The sequence below is a fragment of the Hylobates moloch genome, unplaced genomic scaffold (assembly GCF_009828535.3).
Source record: "Hylobates moloch isolate HMO894 unplaced genomic scaffold, HMol_V3 SCAFFOLD_9, whole genome shotgun sequence".
Lineage (NCBI taxonomy): Eukaryota > Metazoa > Chordata > Mammalia > Primates > Hylobatidae > Hylobates > Hylobates moloch.
In genome coordinates, this window is record NW_026652284.1 from 3267571 (window position 1) to 3281565 (window position 13995).

The following is a 13995-nucleotide window of genomic DNA, read 5'->3' on the forward strand; positions in this document are numbered from 1 at the left end:
TATTTCTTTTTTAATTTTTTTTTTTAAATTTTTTGAGACAGAGTCTCACTCTGTTGCCCAGACTGGAGTGCAGTGGCATGACCTTGGCTCACTGCAAGCTCTGCCTCCCGGGTTCACGCCATTCTTCTGCCTCAGCCTCCCGAGTAACTGGGACTACAGGCGCCTGCCACCACGCCCAGCTAAGTTTTTTTTTTTGTATTTTTAGTAGAGATGGGGTTTCACTGTGTTAACCAGGATGGTCTCGATCTCCTGACCTCATGATCCACCCGCCACCTGCCTCAGCCTCCCAAAGTGCTGGGATTACAGGCGTGAGCCACCGTGCCCGGCCAGGTGCTGTTATTAATAGTTATTCATGCAGCAATCTAAAGTTGTACTTTATTTATTTAGAGGCAGAGTCTCGCTCTGTTGCCCAGGCTGGAGTGCAATGGCGTGATCTCAGCTCACTGCAACCTCCGCTTCCTGGGTTCAAGTGATTCCCCTGCCTTAGCCTCCCAGGTAGCTGGGATTATAGGCGCCCACCACCACACCTGGCTAATTTTTGTATTTTTAGTAGAGACGGGGTTTCACCATGTTGGCCAGGCTGTTCTCGAACTCCTGACCTCAAGTGATCTGCCTGCCTCAGCCTCCCAAAATATTGAGATTACAGGTGTGAGCCACTGCGCCCAGCAAAAGTTGTAAATTATTTTCCCTAGCTATCATAAAATGACTTTATAAGCCACATTTCCAAATTATAGTTTGTTGATCAATAAATCACAAAGTTATTCAAAGCAGGTGAAAGTCACAGCTCATGAGAAAAGGATCACATTAGAAGTGGAGAATGACACCTTCAGGGAGGACAGTGTTTGAATAGTAAAGAGCGGAAACACTTCTTACAGGGCGCCTCAACTATATTTTGCTTCCAATTTATCTGTTACGGAAAATCCTTCCTGTGCTTCATAGGACATTTTCACAGGGTTAATTCTAGCTGCTCTTGTAATTAAACCAGAAACGTATAAAAGCTCAAAACCAGCAAGACTCACTTGCTCCCTCATGAAAAGGCCCACACAGTCTTCCCACATCGCAGGCAACTTCTCCTTGTCCTTGGTCACCCGGGGACCCCAGCTTGCTCCTGGTTGGTCCACTTGGCTTCTATGTGCAGGTGGCGGCAGGAAGAGGCCATGGAGAGAGCACTCCCAATGGCTTGTCTTCACCGCCCTGGGCGAGAACACGCGGTAAGGTGCTCCCTGATGCCGCTGGGGCTGGGGAGTGCAGTTCTTGTCAGGCAGCTGCACACGGACCTCTCTATGGCCTGAAGGACAGCATGGCCTTTGCTGGACGGCTGACCATCTCCACCACACAGGATAGGAAAGCCCGACACTTCTGCGGCAGACAAGTGGGAGCGGAAGTACACTTGAGAGAAGGGAAGAGGCCCTGTCCCGGCCTCAGTGGTTAACGGGTCTAAAAGATGGACCCGTGCCGGGTGTGGTGGCTCACGCCTGTCATCCCGGCACTGTGGGAGGCCGACGCAGGTGGATCACCTGAGGTCATGAGATTGAGAGCAACCTGGCCAACATGGTGAAACCCCGTCTCTACTAAAAATATGAAAAATTAGCCATGCATGGTGGTACATGCCTGTAATCCCAGCTACTTGGGAGGCTGAGGCTGGAGAATCGCTTGAACCTGGGAGGCAGAGGTTGCAGTGAGCCGAGATTGTGCCACTGCACTCCAGCCTGGGCAACAGAGTAAGACTCAGTCTCAGAAAAAAAAAAAAAGAAAAAAAAAAGATGGACCCTCCCTCACGAGCACTTGGGAGCAAGAGACTGAGGCAGGATGTGTTTCCTCCACTCGGCTCCCAGGCACTGAGAAAGGAATCTGGTTTTAGCAACATACGACTGCTTTCAAAATATTTTCAAAATATATTTTATTTCTTCCTTACATGTATTTTGCAAAATTTCCAAGGTAAACATTAGCTCCGCATACAGAAATAAAAGAGTTCTTTAAGAACTAGCATTGAATTCATCACAAGAATGATCAAATTATGATAATGGAAAACAAACTTGCCTATGACCAAAGCTACTGAGCTGAAGTGAAGAGCTGTCTTTACAAAGATCCCTCTCATTAAGCCCACTGCCCTGCAGCTGACTCAAGCCATCATCATGTATATACGTGTATAAGAAAGGACACTGGCCAGGCATGGTGGCTCACGCCTGTAATCCCAGCACTTTGGGAGGCTGAGGCGGGCGGATCAAGAGGTCAGGAGTTTGAGACCAGCCTGGCCAACATGGAGAAACCCCATGTCTACTAATAATACAAAAACTAGCTGGGCATGGTGGCGCACGCCTGTAATCCCAGCTACTCAGGAGGCTGAGGCAGGAGAATCACTTGAACCCAGGAAGTGGAGGTTGTAGTGAGCCGAGATTGCGCCATTGCACTCCAGCCTGGGTGACAAGAGAGAAACTCTGTCTCCAAGGAAAAAAAAAAAAAAAAAAGAAAGGACATTGGCACAGTACAGCAGCTTTGCAACCTCAAAGACGGTTTGAATTTTAGTTCCCATGAGTACATCCTCCACAGGTACTGGGTGCTTTGCACTATTGACTTTGATGGGTCAGTTCTGAAGTTTGATTAAGACATTCTCTTGGAGATACATTTTATATAAATCTTGTAATGTGCTAAATTGCCAAATTGTTAATGGTACTAAATACTCAAGGACATCATTTTGTATGGCCTCTACATTTCTGCATCATCATCTTCATCGTCATCATCATCATCTTTGGCTCTGAAATGCATTTTTCTGAACTCTCGTCTGCTCATTGAAGGACAACATGAAGACGCAGGAGGGAGGTCCTTAGAGGAGAAGAAAACATGACTTCAGTCATGAGCAATACATATCTGCACCTGCATTTGCAATGCGCCCCATCCAGCAGCTCTGGGGCTCACAGAGCGCTCTTCCCTTTTAGACACGTGAAAATGCCTGAGTCCCAGCACTCGCCTCTAGATGAGAGCGTCCTCCCTACTGGGCTAATCGAGTAAAGAGAAGGAAGGATGCTGGGTTCAAAACAAAAGAAAGCAACAGCAAGCGTGGGGTAGATGTTCAAAAAATCCACAAACCTGATTTCACAGAAACACACCTGTGGCTGCGGGAGGGACCCCCTCCCGCCGCTGTCTTTCCCGATGGCAGTGATTCTCAGCTCGGGAGATGGAGGGAAGGCCCCCAATTAGCCAACGGTTTCATTTTCTCTTCGTGGGTTAAAATGATTAATTTATGTTTAATGTTGTGTCGAGGCATTATTTACCTGCACTGAGTGGTGAGTGTGTGACCTGAATGTGCAGCTGCTGCCTGAGTACCCACGGGAGGAGGAAGGCGCCGCTCTTACCTGCATGAGCTCAACGTTTCCAAAGAACCGGCTCACGGGCATTGGCTGATTGCTGTCGTCATCTAGAAAGATGCTGTTGTCCATCTGAAGTGGTGGCTTCTGCACGTCCTCTGTCTCTAGCCCTGGCTCATTCTGCTTCTGCACAGTAGAGCTGCTGTTGGATTCTTCTGCTCCGGACCCGGCACTGTGTTTCGGCACAGACAGGCCATCTTTAGTCTTTGCTAAGCGAGAGTCACTCACAACTCTGCAGCCACTGAGGGGAAGACTTGCAGCCCCCTGCTGCACAGAAACGCCAGCCTTGCTGCCTGGAAGCAAGGCACTGCCTTCAGTAAACTCATTTTCACAAGAGGTCTCAGGTGTCACTTTTGGCAAAGAAGCACTGTCATTCTTAGGGACAAGCTTCTGTAATTCTGACTTTACAAGATGTCCTTTGTCACATTTGAACTTCTTGGACATTCGCCTGTCCGTGGCTTTGTGGGATGAGGAACTCTGTCAAGAAAAAAAATGTAAGGGGAACCAGACACATCTAGCAAATAAAACAGGCCTCAATCCACAGGCTAGTATTTCTTCTCACATCTGAAATGATAAAGATGCTGTGACCACAACTTTCACAGATCGCCATTTCACTGTTTTGCCACCAAGGGACAAAATACAAGTGAGACTGAATCTAGACACACCCCACATCACTCCTACACTTTCAGTTTTCCCTAGTGGTGTTACAGCTCCTGAGGTGAATTCTGAAGCATATATTTATATATTATACAATTACAGTAAAAGAATCCAGCTTTCATTCATTTCTGCTAGGGCATAAGCTCTGTGAAGGCAGGGGTCTTTGCTTTATTCACTGATTAGTGCCTGGCACACAGTAGGTGCTCAAGAAATATTTGTTAAACTGACTTCGACAAAATTTTACCAAGCACCTCTTTATGAGCAAAGCTCTGTGCTACATGCTGGCATATGGCCAAGTCCCAACCCCTCAGCTGTGGGCTCCAGGAAGCGGCTCTACTTCACCGGTAAGTTCAGGAACTCACTCCTTGGAATCGATGGCTGGGCTAGGGTGAACGGCAGATGGCACGAGATTCCTTTCCCCACCCACTCTGCCTTTCTCTTCAAGCCTCTGGCGGTGAGGCTGCACGGCAATGGGCCAACATGACTCGATAGCACACTAAGAGCAGAGTGATGAGCACAAGTGGCCTCAGAGCCTGCTCTAGACACACACACGGGTGGGCAGGTGCTAGGATCAGGGCCCGGGTCTAGACACACACACGGGTGGGCAGGTGCTAGGAGAGCCAGCCCCGGCCTGCCGAGTGTGTCTTTCTCTGAAGGCAATTACAGTGCTGTCACCTTTTCATCTGAAATAGTCCCCCTCTGGCAGACAAGTAACATTCGATATTTTTCTAAAGCAACACATCTTGGAGTGGCGATTTTGTATAAAAATGGACCCCCGAGTCAGGATCTTGGCGTTCTCCATGGTAACAGGGCTCACCAGACATGCTGTCTTGGCAGACGTGGAACCAGCGACTTCCTGGGCAGAGGCCAACCTGGCTGCCGAACAACTTCGTGCTTTTAAGCGCGCCGAAGACCGCACTGCACCTGTGAGCTAGACAGACCGAGAGCCACTCAGAGAGCGCTCTCAGGAAGGGAGCATGAACGTGCAGACGAGAATTTCCCACCTAAAGAACACCCGAAGACAGCCCCTCCCGCTCCCGGGATTTTATCATCTTTGTGGAGACAGCTGTGGCCTGAATGTGTAAATCCAAACAAAATTGTGCCTGGGTTTAGGATACAGGATCTACTACTTCCACGATCTTGGAGGCTTGGGACAATCTGTCCCCCTTATCTTGTATATTTCTAGTAGCCACCGTTTGTCCATTAGTGGAAATTAAGTCAACTTCAAAGTGTTTAGAATAAGCAGCACATGCCCTTCCTTAGAAGGATCTCCAACTTTCATACGTTGTCAAAGTTCTTAAAAAAAGGTAACATGAGGAAACCAAAGTTTCTCTCCCTCAAATTAGGGTCCTATTCTATTAGTTGAATGCAGCTAGCAACTGTCTCACAAATCTTAATATTAACAAACTGGTCCACCTGTCTTCTATCCTGAATGCAAAGCAAACTCTTCTAATAACAAGAAAGAAATTAATTAAAGACACAACATTTAAAATAACTAGGAATAATTTTCGGTATTCAGAAAAGTTGCAAAAAATAGTACAAAGAAACTGGTGTGATAGCTCACACCTGTAATCCCAGCTACTTGAGAAGCTGAGATAGGAGGATCGCTTGAGCCCAGAAGTTCAAGACCAGCCTGGGCAATACAGTGAGATCCCATCTTTAAAAAAATTTTTAAAAAATTAGCCAGGTGTGATGGTGTGCACCTGTAGTCCCAGCAATGTGGGAGGCTGAGGGGAGAGGATCGCTTGATCCCAGGAGTTTGAGGCTGCAGTGAGCTATGACTGCACCACTGCACTCCACCTGGGTGATAAGAGTGAGACTGTGTCTCTGAAAAAATAATAATAATAAAATAGTACAGGGAGTTGCCATGTAGCCTTCACTCAGCTTCCACTAATGTTAAACAACTACAGGACATTGTCAACATTAAGAAATTAGCGACATTACGGTACTCTTCACTAAACTATAGATTTTATTTGTATTTTATCAGTTTCTCCATGAACTGTTTTTCTGTTCCAGAATCCAGTCCAGAATACCACACTGCACTTAGAAAACTCGAAAGGAATGAGTGTGAGGAGCAGAAGCAACAAACAGGAGCAATGCAGGTTGACATGGCCAGGAAAGGCTCAAGAGCTGCTGCCAACAGGCCCTAGAACTGGAACCCAGAAGGGGACGGAAGAAGACTGCCCTGCCCAACAGCAGGTAAGAGAAATAAAAAAAGAAAAAAACAAAAAGTAAAACATAGAAATAATCTGTCTCGGCTGGGCGTGGTGGCTCACGCCTGTAATCCCAGCACTTTGGGAGGCCGAGGTGGGTGGATCACGAAGTCAGGAGATTGAAACCATCCTGGCTAACACAGTGAAACCTCGTCTCTACTAAAAATACAAAAAATTAGCTGGGCGTGGTGGCGGGCGCCTGTAGTCCCAGCTACTTGGGAGGCTGAGGCAGGAGAATGGCGTGAACCCAGGAGGCAGAGCTTGCAGTGAGCTGCGATTGCGCCACTGCACTCCAGCCTGGGCGACAGAACAAGACTCTTATCTCAAAAAAAAAAAAAAAAAAAAAAGAAAAAAAAATCTGTCTCTGCCATGCACACCGTAGCCCAAGACAGCTCCAGAAGCCCTGTGGGGTGGCAGCTCCAAGGTCCTGTGATACTGTGGCGGTCAGAGTGTGCATATGAAACAGGAGGGAGAAGAGCAGGCAGCAGCCCACCAGAGGCCAGGACATCCGCCCGCTGTACACAGGACACACTAGGTGCCCACAGGCTGGGTGAAGTGCCTGCTACCACGGCACACCGGGGGCTGGGCCTCCATCCTCTCACAAGGGCAGGGCTTTGCTGAGAGCCCTGGCAGACGTCATGGTCACAGTTACACCAAGGAGACTGAGGCAACAGAGGTTACAGAACTTGCTATGAGTTGCCATAAACATCTTTCATCAAAATCCTCCCACTGGATCTTAAACAAGCCCATCTCCCTAAAACGCCATCATGTGCCTCGTAGGGAAAAGACATCTCTGTCCTAGAAAGCCACTGCCCCTCCTCTCCTCCCTGCTGTGAGCCCTCCTCTGGGCGCTTTGCTGCTCTGCAAAAATGCTGTGTGGGGAGCCCGGCTTGGTGCCTGAGCAGCTTTAAAGGAGTGGCACACCCATTTCAGATGAGGACAACTTGGGTAAGGAGCTTATGAGGTTATACAAGTGATGCCTGGCCTCCAAATCTCTGTTCCATCACCACAGCTCACCCTAGATATGACCCCCAAAAGCTGCCTGAGGTGGGGACTGAACTGAAGAAGCTGTCACCCGCTCTGTGTTCTATGCCTGCAGGTCTTTTCCCGCAGCAGGTGCTTCTCAAGGCTTCTGTCAGCATCTTGGCAGCAGTGGTTCTGAACTTTTCACGTGCAACAGGTTCATCAGGTAGACCTTTCGGCCCCTTCTGCAGAGAAAAGCCAGATGATCTGGTGGGCCTGGAAGCATTGGCTGTTACAGACACGTGAGGATCTGGTGGGCCTGCAAGCGCTGGCTGTTACAGACACCTGAGCAGGCCATTTGCTGTCCACTCCGGATTGACAGGAGTCAAAATATGAGAGCAGCTTAGCTTCAGTTTCATCATGGATTAACCACCTCCAAGGTGTCAACTCCAAAATGTCAAGAACTGGTCACATTCTCACTTGCAGATTCCTGCTCTGCAGCTGAGCAGCTTGGACTGCTCCCACAGTCCAAAAAAGGAAAGACTTTCTCATCATTGAGATTCTCCTCATTCCAGTAGATTGTTTAATAACTGGTATGTCAGAAGCACAAACATGGTTCTCCAAAAGGGCTGGCCGAGACTGACTTCAACATGACGGCTTGAGGAGCTTCACTGACCTTCTACTCAGAGAAAGTGATGAGCAGTCTCAAAACAGCCATTTAGAGAGTCTTTGGAAATGGTCCTATGGGCACCCAGCAAATGAAGAAACACTTGCTCCAGAACACCTACATACATTTGGTAAGGACATGGAGAGCCTGTGGCATTTGAGCTGCGTCCTGCTGCAACCAAGAACACAGGGCCACCTCCCCAGCTCCCAGGCAGCGGGGTTTCTTCCCAGGAGAGGCAGGACAGCAATGCTTCCCTTTCTGCTCTCATCCCACCTGTGGCTGAGACTAGGTCCTGAGTGAGTAGGATTGAGAAGAGGGGCCCTCCTTTCTGCTCAGACACTATTTGTAGAATGAAGGCTTCACCTTGGCTCCATTCTACAAGTAGGGTTTGAGCCTCTACAAGAGGCTCCACCCAGTGAACCAAGAAGACTGGGGCCCCATCAACCCTGTCCTAGATATGAGGCGGTTCCAGGCTGGGGAAGGCAAATTTGGAGGATCTCAGGCTGCTAGTTCCCCCAGCCCCCATTCAGAGAGGAGCCTATTACTGTCCTCAGCTGCAGGCCCCTGGCTCAGAGGCTCTGCCTGGGGTGAGAGGCAGGCAACTAAACAGACAGCTCTTAAGTCTGCCCAAAGGCACCAAATTCACTGCAACGGAATGTGAAGAAGTTCAAGCCTAAGTGAGCTGTTCAAGAACAGTGGAGGCTGTGATGAAGGGGGTGGTGGCAGTGGAGAATTAAGCAATAAGTCAAATTGTAGGCCAACTAGTTAGCAGGAGAGAACCAGAGACTAACACGGCTGGGAGGAGGCCTCTTGGGCATAGAACAAACTAATCAAACACTGACCTTAGAAAGTATCCCTTCGAAGAAGCCACAATTTGATTGGATTAGTTTGTAGAGCAACTTATGCCCAGGCTGTTGCTGAGAACAGCACAATAACCTGGCATTAGGGAAGTTTAACAGCTGGATGTGGTCAGGGAAAGAGGAAAAGGACCTCACTAAAACCACTGTCATCCAGAGTGGCTGTGGGCACACCCAAAGCTGGGTGCCACCCCCCACCAGCAACATCAGAGGCTGAACACTGTGGCAGGGGAAATATACTTTATGAAAACAATCTACCCAGTTGCTAAACAAATAAGCATATTAACAACGACAAGCCCCAGGGTTGGGGACAGTACCCAGAATTGCTAAAATGTATTATCTAAAATGTCAAAAAAAATTATGAAGGCATAATTCCAACAAAAAATTATGAAGCACTCAAAGAAAAAGAAAAGTAGACTCATACACTGGAATAAAAGCAGGCCACAGAAGCTGTCTGTGAGAGTGACCAGATGTTGGATTTATACACATATAAAGGACCAAGGTAACCATGATAAACAATATCAAGATCATGAATAAAGAAAAAAGATAAGATAACGTTGCATCAAAGAGACTATCAATAAAGAGAAATTACTTAAAAACCAAATGGAAATTCTGGAGTAGAAAAGTACAAAACCTGAAATAACAAAATTCACTAAAAGGGCTCAATAGTAGAACTGAACTGGCAGGATAAGCAAACTTGAAGACAGATCGATAGATTATGCATGCTGAAGAACACAGAGAAAAAAAGAATGAAGAAAAATAAAGCAAGCCACAGAGAAATGATGGACATCATTAAGTGCACTAACATACACGTAATAAGAACCACCAGGAATGCAGAGAGCAAGGAGCAGAAAAAATATTTGAAGAAATAATGGCTGAGAACTTCTCAAATTTATAGAAAAACATTAACCTACATATCCAGGAATCTTTTTTTTTTTTTTTTTTTTTGAGACGGAGTCTCACTCTGTCGCCCAGGCTGGAGTACAGTGGCGCAATCTTGGCTCACTGCAAGCTCCGCCTCCTGGGTTCATGCCATTCTCCTGCCTCAGCCTCCCAAGTAGCTGGGACTACAGTCACCTGCCACCATACCCCGCTAATTTTTTTGTATTTTTAGTAGAGATGGGGTTTCACCGTGTTAGCCAGGATGGTATCAACCTCCTGATCTTGTGATCCGCCCGGCTCAGCCTCCCAAAGTGCTGGGATTACAGGTGTGAGCCACCGCGCCTGGCCCCATATCCAGGAATCTTAATGAACAGAACTCCAAATAGGATACATGCAAAGAGATCCACAGACACATCACTGTAAAATATACAAAGATCAAAGGCAAAATCTTGAAAGAGAACAAAATCTTGAAAGCCTCAAGAAGAAAGCCACTTAGAAGGGAACCTCAATAAATGAACTGACTGAAACAATGGAGAATATTCAAACATATTCAACGTGCTCAAACAAACCTGTCAACCAAGAATCCTATATCCAGCAAAGCTATACTTCAAAAATGGGCTGGGCATGGTGGCTTATGCCTGTAATCCCACCACTTCGGGAGGCCGAGGTGGTGATCATCTGAGGTCAGGAGTTTTAGACCAGCCTGGCCAACATGGTGAAACCCTGACTCCAGTAAAAATACAAAAATTAGCTGGGCGTAGTGGCAGGCTCCTGTAATCCCAGCCGTTCCAGAGGCTGAGGTGAGAATCACTTGAACCTGGGAGGCAGAGGTTTCAGTGGGCTGAGATCACACCTCTGCACTCCAGCCTGGGCAACAGAGTGAGACTCTGGTCTCAAAGCAAAAAAAAAAAAAAACAAGAAAAAAAACTCACTTTACAAGAAATACTAAAAGACGTTCATCAGGATGAAAGCAAGTGACCCCAGACAGTAATTCAAAACCACACACACACAAAAACAGCACCAGTAAAGGTAATTATGTTCTTATAAAGATAGTTTAAATGCCTATTCCTCTACCTCCTTCTCTTAATTTAAAAAGCAATTGTATACAATATGTACATAATATATACAGACATGTACTATATTTGCCAATAACAAAACAAAGAAAGTGGGTGAAAGCAAAGCCTTACTGGCTAAGGAAATGACCACAGACAAAAAGTAATAATGATAACACTGTATTATTGAGTTTGTAACATTATCAGATGTAATACATATAACAAAATACCACAAAAATAACCATATAAGAGTAACACGTCCGTATCACCTGGAATTAACCTAGTACAAATCTGAAGCTTAAGATGTATATGGAGACTATGAAGATTAAGATGTGTATGGTAAAACATAGAGCAAGCACTGGAAAAAACCCAAAAAACATCGTGAAAAACAATCATTAAATTAAAATGTTACATTAGGAAATATTCATTTTAATCCACTTGAAGGAACAGGGGAAGAAAAAGACAGACTTGTATAAAGAAAAGAAAAAGGAAAATGGCATATGTAAACCTAACTACAGTATATCAATAATATTAAATGTGCACAGGCTAAACAATTCAATCAAAAGGCAGAAACTACCAGACTGGATTTTAAAAAAGATCCAAGTATATGCGCCTACAGGAGACACGTTTTGGTTCAAAGATAAAAATAGTAAAAGGAGTTGGAATTCACAAGTGACCACTCCATCTGAACAAACCAGGAGATCCTCCATGCAGCTCAGAGCCTCCCAAGTGGACCTGGACCCGCGCCAGGTCCACTGTGAAAAGGGTCCTTCGCCTTAACTGTCACACCCACGCAGTGAGCACTTGCCCCTTGCCAGACACTGGCACCCCCTTCAATCCTCACCACCCTCTTGGTGGATCCCTCATCACCCCACTTTTAGCACATTAAGTAGATTGGGCCAAGCTGAGGTCACTTGCTGTGTGACCTCCATTGGAGTGGCAGCAGTTCAGGGGCACAAACTCAGCTCTGCAGCATCCAGCACTACCAGGAGTTGAAACCAGTTCTGGAGAGGGTGCCCCACCTTCCTAGGAAAGTGGCCTGAAACCTCCCTTCAAGGGAGTGTGACCTGGGAGCCCCCTTCTCCCCAGGACGTGAACTGTGAGCTCCACTTCTCCCGAGGGCGTGGACCGGAGCCCCCCTTCTCCCGGGGGCATGGCCTGGGAGCTCCCCTTCTCCCGGGTATGTGGCCCAGAGCCCCCCTTCTGCTGGGGGGGTAACCTGGGAGCCCCCTTCTCCCGGAGACGTGAACACCTGTGAGCTCCACTTCTCCCGAGGCCGTGCTCCGGAGCCCCCATTCTCCCGGGGGCGTGGCCTGGGAACTCCCCTTCTCCTGGGGGCGTGGCCTGGGAGCTCCCCTTCTCCCGGGGGCGTGGCCCGGAGCCCCCCTTTTCACAGGGGCGTGACCTGGGAGCCCTCCTTCTCCTGGTAGCGTGGCCTGGAGCCCCCCACTCCTCCCGGGGGCGAGGCCCAAGCAGAGGCCGCTCCCAGGCCACAGGCACCCCGTGACCCTGCCCCGGCTCTCCAGACAGCAGGTGGACCCTGCTGCCGGGACCTAGCCCTCACCTTCCGGCTCCTCATGAGTGTCAGCACCGCAGCCAAGCACCGCGCGCCCCGGCCCAACGCGTCCCGGCGGAGCGGCGACCCGGAGTCTGCAGAGCGCGCCGCGGCGGCGTCCGACGTCAGCGCAGCTAATCACAGTGCAGCGCCCTCGTCATGTGACCCCCACAGTGTTGGCTCTTACGTAAGCGGCGGGCGAAGCTCACAGGCCTCGGGCCTGTGGTGGGACACTGGAGCAGGAAGTCGGCCTGTGGCCGCCCATGTTCAGGAGGGCGCGTCCCTTGGCACCCCTGTAGCCGCTATGTTTCCCACGCCCGTGGCAGGCCTGAGAGGTTATGTTTGCGGGGGTTGCTTTTTTTGTAGCTTCTGTGTTCGCCATATTTGAAAGGGGCGGACGGCCATGTTCGTGAACGGCGCTTCCCTTGGTGCACTTGTGGCCGCCATGTTTGAGCGGGGTGAGTAACTATGTTTTTGAGGGTCGAGCAACCATGTTCTTGAGGGGCGCTTCCCTTGAAGCCTCTTTGGCCACCATGTTTGAGAGGGGCAGACGGCCATGTTTGTAAGGGGCGCTTCTCTTGGTGCGCCTGTGGCCGCTATGTTTGAGAGGGGCAGGCAACCATGTTCGTGAGGGGTGCTTCCCTTGAAGCCTCTTTGGCGCCATGTATGAGAGGGGCGGATGGCCATGTTTGTGAGGGGCTCTTCCCTTGGTGCGCCTGTGTCCGCCATGTTTGAGGGCGGCGGGCGGGGCGTCTGTGAGGGGCGCCTCCCCTTGCATCCCCTGGCTAAGAGCCTGCAGGAGGGCGGGAAGTGCTTTCTCCAGTGCCGCAGAGCGCTGGTTTCTGAGCGCCGGTTAGCGGCCTTGAGCAGCGCGAGGGACTCCCAGGCCTGCCCTTGCTGCGGCCCCGCTGGGGAGCTTTGCGCGCTTGTTGCAGGCTGTGCTGTCCCGCGACGTGCCGCTTTGGGTTGGGGTGGCTCGCCCGGGAAGTGGCCTCGGCTGTCCCCCACGTCGCGGGCGGGAGCGGGCCTTAGTGGAGGCCGTCGGTGGGCCCAGGAGGCAAGGGTCCGGCGTCGGGCTGGGGGCCCGGTTTTCGCCGCCTGTTACGTGCAAGGCGGGAACTGACCCCTCCGCTGTCCCGTTACTCTCCGGGGCCAAAGTGGACTCGCAGCGGCCACGCCTCTTCCAATGGCCACGCCCTATCAGGTCTGGATGGACACACGGTGGCCACGCCTCCTCCAGCAGAGACACCCCTAGCAGGCCTGGGCTGCTGTGATGCGTTCTCTTTGGCCACCGCTTGACATCCTGGCCTTCCTGTCAGCTAAGGGAGGTGTTTGTAAAGCTGAGGACCATTGTTATGTTGTGGTTTTTTTATTTGAGACGGAGTCTCGCTCTGTCACCCAGGCTGGAGTGCGGTGGCGCGATATCAGCTCACTGCAACCTCCGCCTCCTGGGTTCAAGCGAGTCTCCTGCCTCAGCCTCCTGAGTAGCTGGGATTACAGGCAGGCGCCACCACACCTGGCTAATTTTTGTATTTTTACTAGAGATGGGGTTTCACCATGTTGGTCAGGCTGGTCTCGAACTCCTGACCTCAAATAATCCGCCCACCTTGGCCTCCCAAAGTGCTGGGATTACAGGCGTGAGCCACCGCGCCAGGCCCACTATTCCGTTCTTTTTTTTTTTTTTTTTTTTTTTTTTTTTTGACGGGAGTCTCACTCTGTCGCCCAGGCTGGAGTGAAGCGACGCAATCTCGGTTCACTGCAAGCTCCGCCTCCCGGGTTCACGC

At 49.5% G+C, this 13995-nt stretch overlaps 1 protein-coding gene across 2 annotated transcripts; it reads right to left on the reverse strand.

Moving 5' to 3' along the window:
- Positions 1-219: 219 nt before the first annotated feature.
- On the reverse strand, positions 220-12322 carry CUNH1orf174 (chromosome unknown C1orf174 homolog). 2 transcript variants are annotated; one of them, XM_032758718.2, is made up of 4 exons: positions 12221-12322; positions 4840-4953; positions 3354-3842; positions 220-2823 (listed from the first exon to the last, which is right to left on the reverse strand). In XM_032758718.2, exons 1-4 carry the CDS (start codon positions 12233-12235, stop codon positions 2707-2709), a joined length of 735 nt encoding a protein of 244 aa, XP_032614609.1. In that variant the 5' UTR covers positions 12236-12322; the 3' UTR covers positions 220-2706. The 2 variants fall into 2 exon arrangements, with proteins under 2 accessions (XP_032614609.1, XP_032614610.1); XM_032758719.2 differs by lacking the exons at positions 4840-4953; positions 12221-12322 and adding an exon at positions 4698-4823.
- Between the last annotated feature and the right edge of the window lie 1673 nt (positions 12323-13995).

Excerpts from the sequence above, each read along its gene's own strand:
- CUNH1orf174 (XM_032758718.2), bottom strand. Across the intron at positions 3,843-4,839 it reads CTGCCAAGACAGCATGTCTG|AGTTCCTCATCCCACAAAGC; the intron begins GTGAGCCCTGTT and ends TTTTCTTGACAG. Across the intron at positions 2,824-3,353 it reads GAAACGTTGAGCTCATGCAG|GACCTCCCTCCTGCGTCTTC; the intron begins GTAAGAGCGGCG and ends TTCTCCTCTAAG.